The sequence below is a fragment of the Notolepis coatsorum genome (assembly GCF_963971535.1).
Source record: "Notolepis coatsorum genome assembly, chromosome: 16".
NCBI lineage: Eukaryota > Metazoa > Chordata > Actinopteri > Aulopiformes > Paralepididae > Notolepis > Notolepis coatsorum.
This window is the reverse complement of record NC_140180.1, coordinates 90,729,705-90,749,401: the sequence shown is the minus strand read 5'-3', so window position 1 is coordinate 90,749,401 and position 19,697 is coordinate 90,729,705. Positions and strand designations below refer to the sequence as shown.

At 42.0% G+C, this 19,697-nt stretch overlaps 1 protein-coding gene across 1 annotated transcript in view; it reads left to right on the top strand.

Moving 5' to 3' along the window:
- slc25a48 (solute carrier family 25 member 48) overlaps window positions 1–18,936 on the top strand; it is a gene marked incomplete at its 5' end in the record, with an annotated part of 44,146 nt that extends 25,210 nt beyond the window's left edge. The window contains 4 exons of the mRNA XM_084332126.1: window positions 3,211–3,463; window positions 9,541–9,831; window positions 13,994–14,127; window positions 18,769–18,936. Coding sequence (XP_084188252.1) covers window positions 3,211–3,463; window positions 9,541–9,831; window positions 13,994–14,127; window positions 18,769–18,873 — 783 coding nt within the window. The 3' untranslated portion in view covers window positions 18,874–18,936. The remainder of the gene's footprint in view (window positions 1–3,210; window positions 3,464–9,540; window positions 9,832–13,993; window positions 14,128–18,768) is intronic.
- Between the last annotated feature and the right edge of the window lie 761 nt (window positions 18,937–19,697).

Sequence of the window (19,697 nt, the reverse complement as noted above, 5' to 3'; positions counted from 1 at the left end):
TTCTAATTCGTACATTTGTGTTGGATCCGTTTCATCTACGTGACAGTGTTCATCATAATATATTTATGCCGTGTACTGGGTGGCCGAATATTAAGTACAAAGGTAGTGGTAGTAAGTATCATATCTAGTAATACAGTCAGGGAATTGTACCCCTCAGTTACAACGTGTTTTTATTTTTGATGAGACAGCCTTGTGGACATGGTGCCAGGGTAGAACAACTCTAGTCCACATGTCCGACACTAGACATGACTAATAACAGCGCATGCAGGCCAGAGGCCAGGCAGGTACAGCGCTTCAAGCTCAAGTGGATGTGTTGTTGCGCTCCCTCCTAGTGGCTGAAATTGGAAATTGCTTTCCAGTCAACACGGTTCAGGACATTATTGGAGGCAATGGCCTGGATAAAAAAAGTCAAATAAATTATTTAGTTATTCGTTTTTTATGACCCATCCCTAATTGTTACAGTAATACGCTTTGTCAGTAAGATGCGGTAATGTAACATACCAACGACTGTCAGTCATCACCACAACCTTAGATGACTCACTTCCACTGTAATGTTTGTGCAACTGTATATGTGCTGAACCTCTGTTGAACCATGATTATTGTCTCTATGCACTTTATTGTTGAAAAATTATTATTGCTTTTAATGCAACAATGAACCATGATTAATGCTCTTAATGCATTTTATTTTATTAAACATGATTACTACTATTAATGCACTAAGAATGCTCAATGCACTTCAAACAGACGCCAACGCGCCACTTGAACTTGGAAACAACAGGGACAACGATGGAAATAAGTCTTGGACTTTTCGTTCTATCCCTGACAATGCACATACACATGTTGATCTTTGATTTATTTTATTTTATTACGGATCCCCATTAGCTGGTGCCATAGCAACCAGCTAGTCTTCCTGGGGTCCACACAAAAAAAACATACAAAAACAATTATTATTGCAAAACTAAATTATTAAAAGTCAGTACTCAACACACAATGCATAATGAAACTAACAATTAAGATGGCTAAAATTACATGCAAGCACAGAAACAGAAAACAAACAAAAAACAAAACAAAATACTTGACAGTGTTAAATACAATTTAAGATTATTTTAAAAAGTGAATGTATTGTAAATGCAGCAGAGGTTTTGAGGCAGGTTATTCCAAAGAGTTAATGCTCTAAAAATAAAAGATCTCCTTAAAGCGTTGGTTTTTGGACCTGGCAAATCAAACTGCCCACTACTACTGGAACCTCTAGTGTAATGCTGAAGCACAGTATTACTAAAAACAATCTGTTTAATGTATAAACACAGGAGTTTTGTATATGTTTTTATCAATAAATCAATAAATCAAGTTTAAAAAAAAAAGAAATCTATCAGAGCTCAGACGACAGCTGTTGTTTTGTCAAGTCTCCCAGAAACACATGAGAACGTCAGCCCTCTTCCACGCACCCTGCCAGGAAGTGGCATTCTTTCCCTTCACTCCAGAGTCCCACTCATTGTCAGTTTTTACCAGCCCTATAAAACTCTTTATTAGCACCCTCTTTGTACCCTGAAATACCTCGTAGTACCCTGTAGTACCATGTCGTACCCTGTACGTGCCATGTGATACCTTGTAGTATCGTGTAATACCCTGTAGTACCATGTAATACCTTGTAGTATCCTGCAGTACCATGTAGTACCCTGCAGTACCATGTAATACCTTGTAGTATCCTGTAGTACCATGTAATACATTGTAGTACCATGTGGCATCCTGTAGTACCATACAGTATCCTGCAGTACCATGTAATACCCTGTAGTATCCTGTAGTACCCTGTAGTGCCAGGTAATACATTGTAGTACCATGTGGCATCCTGTAGTACCATACAGTATCCTGCAGTACCATGTAATACCCTGTAGTATCCTGTAGTACCCTGTAGTGCCAGGTAATACATTGTAGTATCCTGCAGTACCATGTAGTATTGTAGTACCCTGCAGTACCATGTAATACCTTGTAGTATCCTGTAGTACCACAGAGGGAAAAAAACATACTTTTTACTCCTTACATTTAAAATGCAGACCTACAAAGTACAAAGTACAAATCTCGCAGGTCCAACTATTTTAATTAGTACATTTGTTTCTCTGGCCGAACTGACGTTAACGTTATTAATCCTGCAGCCGCACTTTATTTAAAAACAGCCAATCAAATCCCCATCAATGGAAAAACGAACCCGCCCATACCCATGCTGATTGGTCCTTGTGCAAGACTAGAAAGCGGGGATCTTTGATTAGACACCTGCTATCAGAAGAATAATTTCATATAAGATGAAAACTTGGCCCATGATGGAATGAGTTTGAGACCCCTGGTCTATCCCTTGCAATAAAAAAAAGTTTTAGCTTTTACTTTTTAGTACTTAAAGGGGAACTCCACTTTTTTTGGAAATGAGCTTATTTAACATCTTCCCTGGAGTTAGACAAGAAGATGCATACCTTTTTTGTCTCTGTGCGTGCATTTTAGCTTTGGGAATAGACGCTCCGTTAGCATAGCTTAGCTTCATCACTGGAAGTGAGGCAGGACAGTAGCCTTACAGTGCCTTACAGTGTATTGCAAGGTCTGACATTGACCAAACTTGATATGCATGACCTTGGTGGGCTCTAGGTCAACTCCTGAAAAGGGGGTCAATGTCAGACCTTGCAATCAAAAGTTAGGGGGCGCACTGAAATTATGGCAAGGGTTATTAGCCCCCTAACTTTTGATTGCAAAGTCTGACATTGACTCCCTTTTCAGGAGTTGACCTAGAGCCCACCAAGGTCATGCATATCAAGTTTGGTCAATGTCAGACCTTGCAATACACTGTAAGGCACTGTAAGGCTACTGTCCTGCCTCACTTCCAGTGATGAAGCTAAGCTATGCTAACGGAGCGTCTATTCCCAAAGCTAAAATGCACGCACAGAGACAAAAAAGGTATGCATCTTCTTGTCTAACTCCAGGGAAGATGTTAAATAAGCTAATTTCCAAAAAAAGTGGAGTTCCCCTTTAAGTACATTTAAAAGTAGAAACTTTTTTACTTTTACTCAAGTGTGTTTTTAGCCAGATACTCTGACTTTTACTTGAGTACGATTTTGAGACGATACCCATACTTTCACTTAAGTATAATTCCTGGGTACTTTTTACACCCCTGACCGTGATCAAGTGTGACTCCACATAGTTCTAATCTAGTCTTTCTTCCCCGTGTAGGTGACGGGCTTCTTCAAGGGCCTGTCGTTCCCGCTGGCCAGCATCACCGTCTACAACTCGGTGGTGTTCGGGTTCTTTAGCAACACCCAGAGACTCATAAGCAAGTATCGCTATGGCGACGGGCGGCACCCCTGCGGCATGCTGGACCTGACCGTGGCCAGCATGTTGACCGGCCTGATGTCCGTGAGCCTGGGAGCGCCGGTGGATCTGGTGAAGATCAGGCTCCAGATGCAGACGCAGAACGTCATGGCAGGTGATTTAATTTGGTGTTTGCTTTCTTTTTTTAGTGTGTTGGTTATTGGATGCAATGAAGCTTAAAAAATCCATATAAAAATATGTAATTTTTTTATGTAATGGATTTTCTGGCAGGTGGATTTTATTTGGTTCTAGTAAATTATATTTTTAGCATGGTTTTCTCAGCCGTTTGTAGTAGGTACAGGATAATGAGAAGTGTGTGATATAACTTACTTAAAGGCTTACTCCATTCTTAGAGGGGACATATTATGAGAAACAGTGTTGTAGTACTCGAATCCTGGACTGATTTTCAGGACTCGTGACTCGACTTGGACTTGAGCACTGATGACTTGGACTTGGAATTGGACTCGAGCATTGACTGCATTCGGACTCGGAAGGTGCAGACGAGGATTCTCGACTCGACTCGGACTGATTTAGTGACTTACATTTACATTACATTACATTTAGTCATTTAGCTGACGCTTTTATCCAAAGCGACTTACAAGTTCTGTACGACAGGTCATCAGGAAGGGTACAACTCTATCAGCTGAGTAACAATATTCATCAAAGTGTTGCGTGTTACAGTGTAGGTTAGTTTATTAGGACAAGTGCATGACAGTAAGGTTAGTTAGACTTGACTAGACTGTAGACTTGACTACAACACTGATGAGAAATGTTTCTTTCTAGTCTTTGTATGGATTTCTCAGTCTGAAATGTTATTTAGGCGCCGAGGGGGGAAAGTTACATAGTTACATCCTTGCCGATTGGCCAGAGTTTGAAGTCTTCAGATGAACAATCCCAAACAAGCTGCTCCCAACCTGAGCATGCCATAAGAGCAAAATGGCCGTCGTGTTGTGAATACGGTCAATGGAATATGTTTCAGTAGTTTCGGAGCATCTATAAGCACCTCTTATCTTTCTAGTGCTGTACCTTTTAACTCAGGACACAGTAGCCTAGATAATGCAATAAGGTAAAGTTATAAACCCCAAGATTACAGAAGATACAGCATCATGTTCAAGAGATATGCTATAGATGAGAAGGTTCAAAGGGATACGGGCGACAGATCCTTCATGCAGTCTCGGTGTGATCTCTCAGGGTCTGTGTCATTTTACAACCGTGTTCCTCTACTGTAAGAAGAAGTACAGTAAGTAAGTAAGTTAGTAGTCGGAGTGGCGGATTGTCGGTATCAGCTGAACGACGGATGGACGTGGGGGGGGGGGGGGGCATCCCCCTCACGAGGCGCTATAGAGCAGGGAGATGTTGAGGTGGAGCGCCACACCTACCCTGAGCTCCCAGCACTTACCACACATCTTAGTTACCAAAGAAGCTGTGCTACTCGTACCGTACGATGAGTTGGTGCTGCGTGATATCAACCGACTCTACCGACTGAGCTACCCAGGTGCAAAACCTTTATTGAAATCCTTTATTGCATTTTATTTGTCTATGTCTTATTTGGTATCATAAGATCACAGATTACTCATTTGATCTGCATGACTCATGTGACTCGTTTTGACTGTAGATTATGATACCTGGATGCAGATCTAGGTATCACGATGTGGTTTATGACTGTTAGCCCTGAGAAGGATTAGATTGGAACACAGAGCAGCACGTAGCAGTAGCAGGGTCCGAGTAGGGCTGACCCCTGCTGTTCCTTTGTACTGCCATGCACAAACAAAGTGTTGGGGACAGTTCTGTAGCTCCAGTCGCCTTGAAGCGTGAAGACAAACCAAGTTCAAGTTCAAGTTCAAGTTCTTTAATAGTTGTCATACAGAAGTACAGAATACTTTCATACAAAATGCTTCTTACTGTTACGCTCCAGAGACTGTGCTAGACAAGATAGTATCAAATAACATAATATAGCATGTCATTTAGAAGAAGAAAAATGAGGTCACAGTGTTCGGTATAGACATATGTACAATGTTCTGAGTTACCATATAATATACAATACTATGCAGTGTACTAATGTACAGTACTATCTAGTGCAAAGCAGAAATGGGATGAGGTACAATTTTAGGTACAATTTACAGTAAGGTGTACGAGTTGTAGTGCAATCCTTCATCAATAAATATAAAGTGTGGGGAGTGGGTGCTACAGTGTGTTTGTTTAAAGTGGGTGTGTGCTATAAAGTGTGTGGAGTGGGTGCTACAGTGTGTTTGTTTAAAGTGAGTGTGTGCGTGTGGATGTGTGTGCTATGTGCGTTTGGTGGTTGTTGTTGTGTAGTGTTCATTCATTGTTCGTTTAGCAGCCTGATGGCCTGGGGATAGAAGCTTCTTCTGAGTCTTTCTGTGCTCGCCTTGAGACTCCGGTATCGCTTGCCTGACCGCAGCAGTTCAAAGAGGCAGTTGTTCGGGTGACTGGAGTCTTTAATGATTCTCTTAGCCTTGCCCGTGCAACGCTTGTTGTAAATGTTCTGGAGGGTGGGGAGCCCCCCTCCAATTGTGCGTTCGGCTGAACGTGTCACTCTTTGTAGTCTGCTTCGGTCTTGTGCAGTGCTATTCCCAAACCAGGAGGTGATGTTGCCGGTCAAGATGCTCTCTATTGTACATGAGTAGAAGTTCTTAAGGATCTTCTGACTGACTTGGAACTTCCTTAGGCGCCTGAGGAAGTAGAGGCGTTGTCGTGCCTTCTTCACAACACTGTCAATGTGTGTGGTCCATGTCAAGTCCTCGGATATGTAGGCTCCGAGGTACTTAAAGCTGTTGACTCTCTCAACCGGTGCCCCGTCGATGCTGAGGGGGCTGTAGTCCTTGACCCCCGACCTCCTGAAGTCCACAATCATCTCCTTTGTTTTGCTGACGTTCAGGGAGAGGCTGTTTTCCTGGCACCATCCCGCCAGGACCTTGACCTCTTCCAGGTAGGCCCTCTCGTCGTTGGCAGAGATCAGGCCCACCACCACTGTGTCGTCAGCAAATTTGATGATTGTATTGCTACTCCGCTGAGCCACACAGTCGTGTGTGTACAGGGAGTAGAGGAGGGGACTCAGAACACAGCCCTGGGGGGCCCCTATGTTGAGGGTGATGGATGAGGAGGTGCAGTTGCCTGCTCTCACCACCTGGGGTCTGCCAGTCAGGAAGTCCAAGACCCACTGGCAGAGGTCATAGCCCAAGCCCAGGTCCCTGAGCTTGGCTATGAGTATGGAGGGGACTATGGTATTGAATGCCGAGCTGTAGTCGATGAATAGCATTCTCACATAGTTCCCCTGCCTCTTGTCCAGGTGTGATGCTGCTGTGTGCAGCACATGGGCTATGGCGTCCTCCGTGGACCTGTTGGGGCGGTATGCAAATTGCAGGGGGTCCATGTTGATGGGGAGGGAGGAGCAGATGTAGCCCTTTACTAGCTTCTCAAAGCACTTCATGGCTATGGAGGTGAGAGCTACAGGGCGGTAGTCGTTGAGGCAAGCAGGCTTGGATTTTTTGGGTACAGGGATAATAGTGGACTTCTTCAGGCAGGTGGGGATGACAGCCTGTTCTAAGGACAGGTTAAATATGTCAGTGAATACTGGGGCCAGTTGGTCGGCACAGACTTTTAGGACGCGGCCGGGGATGCCGTCCGGACCTGCTGCCTTCCTGATATTCACTTTTTTAAAGGTCCGCCTCACCTCATGCTCTGTTACCCTGAACACTGCGCCTCCATCAGCAGCCGACCCCCCCCCCCCCATTGCCGTGGCTTGTGAGCTGGTGTTGTTATTACCAGCATCAAACCTCGCATAGAAGGTATTGAGGTCATTTGCTAAGGAGATGTCACTGTTCAGTTTGAGGGAGGCGCCTTTGTAGTCTGTCATCGTTTTGAGCCCCTGCCACATAGCTCTAGAGTCAGCTTGTTCAAACTGGAGTTCAATTTTATCCCTGTAGCGCCGTTTGGCCTCTGACACTGTCCTCCTTACGTTGTATCGCGCCACCTTGTGGTCATTCATGTTGCCTGCCACTAGGCCGTCGTTGTATGCTTTGGTGCGCTCTCTCAGAGCTTCACGGACGGATTTGTCTACCCAGGGTTTTTGATTTGGGTAAACTCTCATTGTGGTAGTGGGGATTGTTTCTTTCACCCTAGTACAAACATAGTCCAGCACTGTCTCCGTGTAGACATTAATGTTATCTGTGTCGCGGAACACATTCCAGTCTGTGTAGTGAAACACAGACCGGAGCGTCTCCTCTGACGTCAAATCCCATTTCTGCACCTCTCGCGAGACTACAGGAGTACTTTTAATTCTCTGTTTGTACTTTGGTGAAAGAAAGATTGACGCGTGATCTGATTTACCAAAGCCACTATCAGAATGAGCCTTGTAGCCACCTTTAAATTGCGTGTAACAGTGATCTAGGATGTTACCGCCTCTGGTGTTGCAAGTCACATGCTGATAGAAGTCAGGTAATACCTTTCTCAGATTGGCGCTATTGAAATCACCCAGCACTAAAATGGCGGCGTTAACGTTCGCCACTTGTATTCTATTTACCTCGTCGTGTAGTCTGGAGAGCGCAACCTTGTTGCTGGCTTGCGGTGGAATATACACTCCGATCAGGACGATCGCCGTTAACTCCCTCGGGAGGAAGAAAGGACGACACTTGATGGTTATATTGGTTATAACCAATGCTTTGACTTGTCTATGCTTGGCTCAAGATTCAAGAGGTTTAATCGTCACATACATACACAAGACATAGTGACGTGTTACCAGAGTTAGGTTCTGGAGTTTTCAGAATATATATAGTTTTCAGAATATATTCTCAAGGCCCCTCTTGATAGAACCTGATGTGTGGGCACCAATATCAACCCCTCCCCTATCCCCACTCAACTCTAACCCATGCATCAGACAAAAACCAAAAAAGTTAACTAATTGCAATACCACGAGGCACACGTTTGCCTATAGGTAGCTGTTTGCCAACATTACAAATTCTACCAGATTTTTGGAGAATATACCAAATCAGAAAGTTGGTAAAAAAATATAAATAATAAAAGAAAGGGCTTGATGATACATCTGGGTAGAAAACTCCAGAACCTAACTCTGGTAACACGTCACTATGTCTTGTGTATGTATGTGACGATTAAACCTCTTGAATCTTGAGCCAAGCATAGACAAGTCAAAGCATTGGTTTGTCTTCACGCTTCAAGGCGACTGGAGCTACAGAACTGTCCCCAACACTTTGTTTGTGCATGGCAGTACAAAGGAACAGCAGGGGTCAGCCCTACTCGGACCCTGCTACGTCCACGTGCTGCTCTGTGTTCCAATCTAATCCTTCTCAGGGCTAACAGTCATAAACCACACCGTGATACCTAGATCTGCATCCAGGTACCATAATCTACAGTCAAAACGAGTCACATGAGTCATGCAGATCAAATGAGTAATCTGTGATCTTATGATACCAAATAAGACATAGACAAATAAAATGCAATAATAATAATATTTCTCCAGACCTCTCCCTCTGAGCCTGAGCCTGGTGTGAGCAGCAATAGCAACCTGTCCCCTATCTGCATCAACACAAAAAATTTAAACAAGATGCAATACCCAAGCAGGGCTATTTTGCCTAAAGTTTTCTGTGTGGCAACATTAAAGGTTGGTCAACAACATCGGTCCAATAAATTATCACTAGAAGGAACAATGAGTGTGCGGCTATTCTTCATCGTTTGAATGGTGCGTTGCCTGGGTTCTTTTAGCTTTTCTCCACTTCACAGGTTCTACCATTAACCCTTAGCTGCCGACTGTCTTCCAGAGGCTCACTCAGTTGTAAAGCTCACTCAGCTCACTCGAAAAGCTCGAGTGAAGAAAGGATTTTAGCTGGGAATGAGATGGAAACGTTCTACAGAGGTTTTCATTCTTGTATATCTGTCTTTTTCATGGTGGAAGATGCAGAAATATGCCTGCTCTATCAAATTCTATGACGGAAACTGTATTTCGGTATCGTCGGGGGTGGCCTGATTAATATATATTTTTTAAACAGCAGCCATGTTGGATTTTTAAGTGGCCAACATTGTTTTTCTGCAAGGCAGACCCCGAGAGAACCACCGTGCCAAATGTTGGCGCTTGTAGCCTCACGTGGAATGACTCTGTCGATGAGCTGTACGAGTGTCACAGTCTGCTCGTTCCCTCCTCTGCCTCTCCTCCTCCAGAAAACCTCCACCTGGCCAGCAACACGCCCGGCGGCACCACCAACATCCCCATGCGCTCGGTGAGCATGCCCGGCCAGCGGCTCTACCGCGGCCCCATCCACTGCATCAGCAGCATCCTGCAGGCCGAGGGCGTCCAGGGGCTGTACCGGGGGGCTGGGGCCATGCTGCTGCGGGACGTCCCCGGTTACACGCTCTACTTCATCCCCTACGCCCTCTTCTGCGACCTGCTGACCCCGGACGGCAAGGCCACCGCTCACCCCGGCTGCATCTGGCTGGCCGGAGGACTGGCGGGTATGTTTGTTTTTTAGTTTTCGCCCCCCTCACTCAAGCCCCGCCCCTCTGTTGTCACTCACATAATATAAGGAGAGTGGAAATACCGCGAGCGATAAGCCGCCTAGAACAGTGGCTCTCAGGTCCGTGAGGATCCCCTGGAAAAAAGTGAAGAAGCGCACTGGGAGAATGTACAGTATATTCAGGTTAACAGTATAACAACAACTGAATTCAAACCAAAGTCTTTCTTCATTCTGTTTCGGGGGGAGTGATCGAACCATACGACCAGTGTTGTAGTACTCAAGTCCGAGTCCTGGACTGATTTTCAGGACTCGTGACTCGACTTGGACTTGGACTTGGACTCGAGCATTGACTGCATTCGGACTCGGAAGTTGCAGACGAGGACTCAGACTTGTTAATTGATGAATACAATTATAAAAAAAAAAAAATTATAATAATATGTGTAATAGGCAGGGGTGTAAAAAGTACCCAGAAATGATACTTAAGTGAAAGTATGGGTACCGTCTCAAAATCTGACTCAAGTAAAAGTCAAAGTATCTGGCTAAAAACACACTTGAGTAAAAGTCAAAAAGTCCTACTTTTAAATGTACTTAAGTACTAAAAAGTAAACGTAAATTTTTTGAAAGGGATAGACCAGGGGTCTCAAACTCATTCCATCGTGGGCCAAGTTTTCATTTTAACTATACATTGCACCAGGTGAGTTAGTTGAAGAGGTGAGCCAATTAGTGAAATCATCAGCTGGTGTTTAGGCAAGGCTGGAATGAAACCAAGCATACACTATGCCCACAATGGAATGTGTTCTGCGATAGACCATGCTGAAATGAAAGAACAGAGGACACTTTTTTTGCATTAAAATTATTTAATGCACTTCTCCATTGAAGGTAAACTAACATGGACGGCATTCACATCACAGCATGAATAATATCACAATATTAAAAACAGAATGGTGTATCCTGAATAATATCACAATATTAACCACAGCATACTGGATTATCCTGAATAATATCACAATATTAAAGGCAGAATACTGGAGTACCCTGAATAATATCAAAATATTAAAGACAGAATACTGGAGTACCCTGAATTATATCACAATATTAAAGACAGAATACTGGAGTACCCTGAATAATATCACAATATTAACCACAGCATAATGCGGCTCTGACTGTCTATTCTTCTGATAGCAGGTGTTTAATCAAAGATCCCCGCTTTCTAGTGTTGCACAAGGACCAATCAGCATGGGTATGGGCGGGTTCATTTTCCATTGATGGGGATTTGATTGGCTGTTTACCTGCGGTCGCAGGATTAATAACGTTAACGTTAGTTCGGCCAGATAAACAATTAAAATATACTAATTAAAATGGTTGGACCTGTGAGATTTGTACTTTGTACTTTGTAGGTCTGCATTTTAAATGTAAGGAGTAAAAAGTATGTTTTTTTTCTCTGAAATGTAATGGACTAAAAGTACAAAGTATACAAACCTAATAATACTTGAGTAAAGTACAAATCCCCCAAAACAGTACTTAAGTATTGTAACAAAGTACAATTACTCAAGTACTTTACACCCCTGGTAATAGGCCCTAATAATTTGGCATACCATATTGATGGCTAGTGCATTTGTTTGGCTATTGTGTCACAAAGTAAATAAACTCCCTTTGAAATGACTTGGACTCGGACTCGGACTAGGGTAATGGGGACTCGACTCGGGCTCTTCTTTGGTGACTTGGACTTGGACTTGGACTCGGACTCGAACACTGGGGACTCGAGACTGGATTTAGTGACTCGACTACAACACTGCATACGACTTGCAGCAGTGATACATAGTAGATGTATGTTTGTATGTTTACAAGGTTGGGGTTTCGACACAAGTATTTCTCCACATGGAGACCCGTTGAATGCAGCTCTTGTGTGCCGGGTCTGGCACGAATGTGAGGAATGTTTGATCTCAAACGGTCCAAGTTTATTTGCCTCAGCAGGGAGACAATGTCTTCCACGTGTAGAGGAGGAAACACTACGTACAGTACAGTAGGAGGGAGCAAATAATAACAGCTGTACTGTATACTATGTGTTCTCACCGCTGGTGTGTTTTGAGGTTTAGACCACGTCAGTTCAAACTGAAATACATCAACTTAAATAACGTAATGAACCTCCCTGTTTATCATATATACACAAAAATAATTACCTTCAAGTTCATCATACGACTTAAATATTTACCTTAGTCTCGATCAAATCTAACTTATTACAATTAAGGTAATTATTATTAATCTAATAATTACCTTACTGTTGATCAACTTTACACACAACATAATCATCATTCAGGTGCCCATACAGCATGTCCCAACAATCACATAGAACAACAACAACAACAACAACAACAACAACAACAACAACAACAACAACAACAACAACAACAACAACAACAACAACAACAACAACAACAACAACAACAACAACAACGTGCATCTCAGTCCTGAGAGAAACAAGGCCCCTTCCTCGTTCCTCATAACTGCACCTCTCAAAAATACTTATTTTTTTAACCGAGTTGCACAAATTCACCCCACAAATTGAAATACACATCGTCTTCTAGTGTAGTACGAACACAATGTTGTTGTTTTTTTGTGTGCTTTTGTTAGTGCTTGTGTACGTGTTCCCCCACGCCTCCACACAGTAATTCAGATATGGTAATAAAAGGGAACAATACAGAATGTATAACGCTTTATGATCCAATATGTGCCGAGCTTTTCCCAGAACTGCAACGCCCTCCCGGCCAACTCTGCTCGTACATATTTTATGTGAGGTTTCTAGCAGATTTTGTGGTATAATATCACTCCCAGAAATGTATTAAAATAAGAATAAGAATAAGCATAAGTATAAGGGGAACCTACAGTATATACAGATATAGATATAGGACTATAAACACGATGAGCAGAAATATACTCAGTTGTAGATACAAAAAGTACACAGAAGTACAGAAGTACAGATGTTTAGAGTTTTATTGTAACTTTCTGGGACATTGTTAGTGATAATAAAATGGGTCGCTTACTCGCTTGTAACATTCTGTTTATTATGGCTATATATATAATATAGAGCAGAGTATATAGCATGGCTTTCTAAAGTTCAGCCACACTCCCAAGTCTCCTTAAAGCCAGATAGGTTTTCAGAATTGTTTCTGAGAGTAATTAACTCTAGGCATAATAATACTTATTGTCTGGAACACATATTATAATGTTGCTGTGTGTTCTGACTTCATAATGTCCCATGAAATTCATAGTTACTCATGCCACACTTGTTAGGGATACCTGTTGTAAGAATTATTAAAAGAACAAATTAAATAGGAAATTATAATAATTAAAGAAATAAAAGGCATAAAAACACACGTGAAAACCATAAACGTTCAAATAAAACGTGTGAATCTGTACTGTATGGCCATAAGCCATCTGGTGGACACTTTTATCCCAAATATATCAATATCAATATATATCTAAATATATATCAATGTGCTGGTGTCAAACCCCTAACCCTGGCAGTGTTACACCAGGGACACAGAGGAAGAGCGTCTCTTAACATGCTGTGTTGGTCCCTCTGGCCGCGGGTTCTCTAAAGTGTGTTTGCTTGTCCAAAGTTCCAAGTGGTTAGTGTTAGGTTGCTATTGGTTACCGTCAACAAAAGCTGTTCCACCGGCCTTCCTCTGCGTGGCATGGGTGAAGATATATTCATGTCATTGTTTTCTTCCTCTTCTTCAACTCCCGTTCAGCTTCTGGTGAAGGTCGTCCCAGGGAACCCCAATCTGAGAAGCTATTTGTATGATTGAGCACAGAGTTCCATAATAACCATCCGTCACACTGTACATAGGGAGAGAGAAACCAGTGGTCAGATCCTTCTTATACATCCTCCCACTGCACTAACCTATTAACTAGCTAACCCTTTCACTGCCACACTACAGAATGTTAACCCTTTCACTGCCGCACTACCAAACGGTTAACCCTTTCACTGCCACACAACAGTCGTTGTGTGCTAGTAAAGGGTTAACCTTCTGTCGTGTGGCAGTGAAAGGGTTAAATAATAGTGAAATGACATTCACCAGCGGTCTCCCCAGAAGCATTGGACTCTGCTTTGGGGGAGCGTTGTGTTAATGCGGTGGTCTGTCGACCTCTCTTGCCAGGCTCCATCTCCTGGGTGACGGCCACCCCGGCCGACGTGGTGAAGAGCCGGATGCAGGCGGATGCCCACAACCAGAGGAAGTACAAGGGCATCCTGCACTGCATCGTGAACAGCTACAAGACCGAGGGGATACAAGTGAGTACCGTATAGCACCCTTGTGGAACCTCATCTGGTGGACACTTTCTTTCACATCCAATGAATTTTTCTAATAAAAGAAAAAACAAATTATATCAACAAATTAAAAAGTGCTCAAATATATATAATATGCAACGTGAGAAAACTGACTGTGAGCGCGTTTGCGCTGTTATTCGAGGGGCTCGCAGCTCTTTTATAATCACAGGATAGTGGATAGGACAAAAACAGAATCAGAATTCATATATTTAACATTTTAAGCATTTTATGACCCTCGGCAACGGCTTTCTTCGCTTGCCTTAGAGACGAAAAGTAACCAGGTGTAACCCGAGCGCCTCTACTGGTTGATACGTTAATACGGCAACCACCGGAACCCACTCGGCAGTGCAGACCGTCCTAAGGGCTACATCTGTACAAATACATTATCACGTTTATAACCTTTGGTGTAAATGCTTTCTTTTTGTGAAATAATCATTCATTGATTTAGATAAAAAGCATTAGTTTGTGTTGAAGTTCACTATTGTTGAAGTCTCTGCTTGACTAGAATAGGAGTTCCTCTGGTTTCAGGGCTTGTGGTTAAGAACCACTGCCTTACAATGGACCATATTCACACAGCACCCATTTTGCTCTTATGCTCAGGTTGGGATTTCTTTCCACCCTGTTCCCACCTTAAAAATCCCAACCTGAGCATGACCTAAGAGCAAAATGGCCGCCGTGTGAATAAATCCAATCGTTAGAAAACGCTTGGTTTATGTCCGGTAAAGTAAGCCACTGTGATCGTTATAGAAACATGTTTTCCAGTTTGCGATTACTCGTTTATATGTAATTATACGTGTTTATGGGACACTATAGGTTTTGAGGCGAGCAGATCTGCTAGCGATTGCTTTGCAGGAGCGAGTGTTGCAGGAGCGAGTGTTGATAGTCCATTTCATTCATTGCCTCTCCTGTTCCCTTTCTATCAGAGTTCAAAAGGTAGGCGATACTGCCACCTGGTGATATTCGATCGCCATTGCAATTCCAACGTAGGTAGATGAATCATAGACACCTAGATGGCTCCGGCTGACTGTATAGAACGGAGATCAAAGGAAAATATCAAAGGATAAGCCCCAACCGCCCCAACCATTGGCGAGATAACCCAACTATACTCGGGTATGGCCATTAACTCAATCTGCCCCATTCACATATATACGTGTTTGCTCGCCAACCAATGAACGCGTTCTTTGGTCCGTTTTCCTTTTTTTCTATTTTAATATTCTATTCTGTCTCACGGATCTCTATTACCGCTAAAAGCCATACTGAGACCCCGAGAGTGCAATACCGGCCAGATCCTGCTAGGTGGCAGTATCGCCCACCCTTTGAAACCCTGTTCCAGACTGTGTGTCACATCTAATGTCGTCCGGGCGGAGAATTTTGGTCCAGGCAAGTTTAGCGGTTCATCCGAGCACATTGGAACGCGTCCATGGCCCCTCGATGCATGTGTTTTGCCAGATTATGTCGGGGACCCGATGGACATCAATACTGGAAATCGCGATCAGACAATTGGAATATTATTTTTGGAATAACCCTGATCAAAGGTAAGGTAATTAACCTAATTAATACCTAAAAATACCTATACCTTTGATTTGGAAACAGTAGCATGCATCCAAACTATACAATATTCACGACGGGACAACACGCGAACGTATACATGAAAAATGTATTATTTTTTACATGTTGCACAAGGGATAGTTACTGTCAAATGAGCCATAGTATTGTCTCCATAGCTATAATATAGGATATAGATATAGCCCTGCAAACACCGCGACACACAGTGAAAATGCCTATAGTTTAGTGTGGCCCAGTGAGAACGGGATAAGGATAATAGCTGGCAGTGAATGAGTTAAAGAGTTAATAATAATAATAATAATAATAATAATAATAATAATAATAATAATAATAATAATAATAATAATAATAATAATAATAATAATAATAATAATAATAATAATAATAATAATAATAATAATAATAATAATAATAATAATAATAATAATAATAATAATAATAATAATAATAATAATAATAAACTTTATTTGTATAGCACTTTTCATTCAAGAATTGTAGCCCAAAGTGCTTCACAGCAGACATAACATTAATTTGCATAAAATAGACAGAATAAAAGCAATGCAGATAATAACAATACAATATTGATTGATGAGAACCAAACCAACAATTAAATTGAAACATATACTCCCACAGTTTAAAACCTGACATATAAACCATTTTATTCTCAATTCCTGAAAGGTTTGGGGATAAACCATTTTATTCTCAATTCCTGAAAGGTTTGGGGGATAAACCATTTTATTCTCAATACCTGACGAATGGAAACAGATGCTGGGATATTTCAGAACCTGGAACCCACAAGAAAACCCCACAGGTTCAAGCACACTAAAACACATGTTCCTTGATGTGTCTAGGGCCTGTTTTAGTGTTCTTGGGCCGGACAAATACCACAGAATTACAGTTCTAAGAAGGGACATCGCTAGTTCAGGACATCCTTTCCCTGCGCCTGGATCCTAGCTGCTCGATGTGTCTAGGGAAACGTTAGCCTGTCGTCCAGCCCTCCTGAATCTCCCACTTCCAATAATAATAATCCCTTTCAGTTTGCGTGAATAGAATTATGTAATCTATCTAGGATCCAGGCGCAGCAGGGAAAGGCTGTCCTGAGATGAACTAGCGATATCCCTTCTGAGGACTGTAATTCTGTGGTATTTTATCCTGCATCTCACATGTCTCTCACTCTCTCTGAACACACGCCTTTAGCCAAGACCCACAACAAGCGTCTGCCAAGGATCTTTCTGTACAGTAGTTACAGTGTACTGGTTACCTCAGTGATAAACGACAGCAAGGGCTGCAGTAATCTGATCACAAAACAAGTCACTTCAAAGGCCCAGTCAGTGATACAAAATAGGAACTGGCCTCCCACCATACGAAATAGAAATGAAGACGTGTTTTTCGTTTTCTAGTAGATTGACTGAGCTCTTTATACAGGTACATAGGTTTTAATTCCATTGAGCTATATTTTGTTTCTGTAAAAACGTTTTGTTTACATTGGTTATGTTTGTAAATACTAGTAAAATAAGATATTTTCCAGTTTACAATGCAAAGAAAGTTCTTACCCCACATTGATATGGCCAAAGAAAATGACGGATTGGACCTTTAAGCAATCAGATTACAGAAATACGTGGAGAAAAAATCAAATCAACTTGGTCGATGGTTGCAGATAATAATAATATTATTGAATGTACAGTCTATAAATGTAAATTAATTGTTTGTGTAACTTAATATTTAGTGAATTTCTGGGCATGGTCATTTAAAAATATACAGTATATCTAAAGTAACCAGATTACATGAATGAGTTTTGAGCACTCCAGTGGATTACGATATAGTTAATCTTTAGGAGATTACATTACAGGTGTTCATAGAAACGTAATAACAGATGTTTTTGTTATGGACTTTCACTGCATCACAGACAGTTATTTTTTGGACAGAGTTCACTTGAGGTGAACTGTGTGAAACACATCTGCCTCGACGGTCACGAGACGGACACCGATCTGATGACAAACACAGTGTGAAGGGGTCAAGGGTCAGGGGTCAGGGTGAACTCTACACTGTTTACAGTTGGAGCTGGAACGTGACGTTAAAGAGAACTATTTTGAACTTGATTAAAGAACACAAACTGAGTTTGTTTGAACTTTAATGAACTCGTCGCCATGAATCAGTATAATTATAATTACAAATAAAAAGGTTTTGGTTATACAAGAGTTGCTTTCCCAATTCAAATTCAGGTGATAAAGATACATTTGCTAAAGATTCTTTTCCACACTGAAAATTACTTTACAGTATTTTGCCATGACTTTATTTTGTGGAAGTAATCACTTGTGTGTGGACTTTAGGTTCATCATCCTCGTGGTGATTTCATATCAAACGTGTTTCATTGTGAGCATAAAACAATTAAGATTAAATTAAAACTGGACTTTGAAGACGTCTTTATTCATTGCATACACATTGACAATGTCGTCATGCAGTGGGCGGCACACACAGATAAGATAAGATAAGATATTCCTTTATTGATCCCCTTGGGACAATTCGGACGTCATAGCAGCATGGGGGAGAGGAGGTACAGGGATGGGCATGGTAATAGTAGAAGACATAAATATAGGCAATAGAATTATAGTAAAGATAAAAATAAGCAGTGTAAACTATATAATTAACTCTGAATATAAGCATAGGAGCAATTAAACAGTGTTATCAAAGGTGCAGATGAGGGTCTGTGTGCCCTATCAGTTATGTTATACGTTACAATAGATATGGGCAATTGACCACCTGAAACCCCGCCCTCTTTTCTTGATCCTCCAATAACATGATGGCGGGGCTTGAAATAGGCCAATCGCACTCCGATGTCATTTTGTGGGTGATCCTCCAAGTACCTAAATGACCCAACGCATGGGTCATTGGACACCGTGTGGTCTCGTCCAGACTGTCCCCGGAGACCTCCGGAGGACCGAAACATCCTGGGTCTACATACTCAGCCTTCCAATATCTCTCTCTCTCTCTCTCTCTCTCTCTCTCTCTCTCTCTCTCTCTCTCTCTCTCTCTCTCCAGGTGTTCTTCCGCGGAGCGTCGGTCAACGCCATCCGAGGTTTCCCGATGAGCGCCACCATGTTCCTGGGGTACGAGCTCTCCCTGAAGTTCTTCAGAGGTCATTGAGCTTCCACATCTTGGGTTTCCCCAAAAACATCATCTCACCACTAGGATCATTATGGTGCTGTTGTTATAGGACAGTGAGGCAAGAGTTATCTCAATATTTCACTTTAGTATAACATTTGACATTTCTTTGGCATGTCAACCATTGTATGGGAGAACATAGATAGTCAACTACCAATATTGGCCTTTGAACCGTATAGTCACCACCACTTACTTATTTACATTTTGAAGAAGAAGAGGAAAAAGAAATTAAATTAGAATTAGATAAGAAATGTATGTTATTATTTCATTCTGTGTCCAGGGTCTGACTATTCAGTATATTTTAGTAATTTGTAATTATGAATTTTGGGGGGGGGGGGGGGGGGGGGGGTGGCTGACTGCCGGTGGTGACAGGGTTGACTAGAGGTCGACTAAGCTGAAGGGGTGTGTGGGCTAAATAATGAAGATGTTCCAACCATGACAGTTTTGGGAAACTCATCACCGAAGATCTGTCTGTCTCACCAGCAGAACATTGTGTAGACAGCTGTCCTCTTGACCTTGGGACACCAGCAGCCTTCTCCTGGAAGAGTTGGACCCACTTCAGTTTCATGTCAACCAGTTCAACTTATACGTTTATACTACAATTCATTCACAAATTACTTTCTGATAACCTTTTAGTGGCAATATTTTCCTAATATTGAAATTTTGGGGAGAAAAGATATATATATATAGCATCCCACTTTCTCTCTGAGTTTACAGTAACCCTTTCAATTCCAGCTCTCTCATTTCCACATTCATGTAATGAGGCTGAAGCTACTATTACAGTCATCTAGAATCAAGAATCAAAT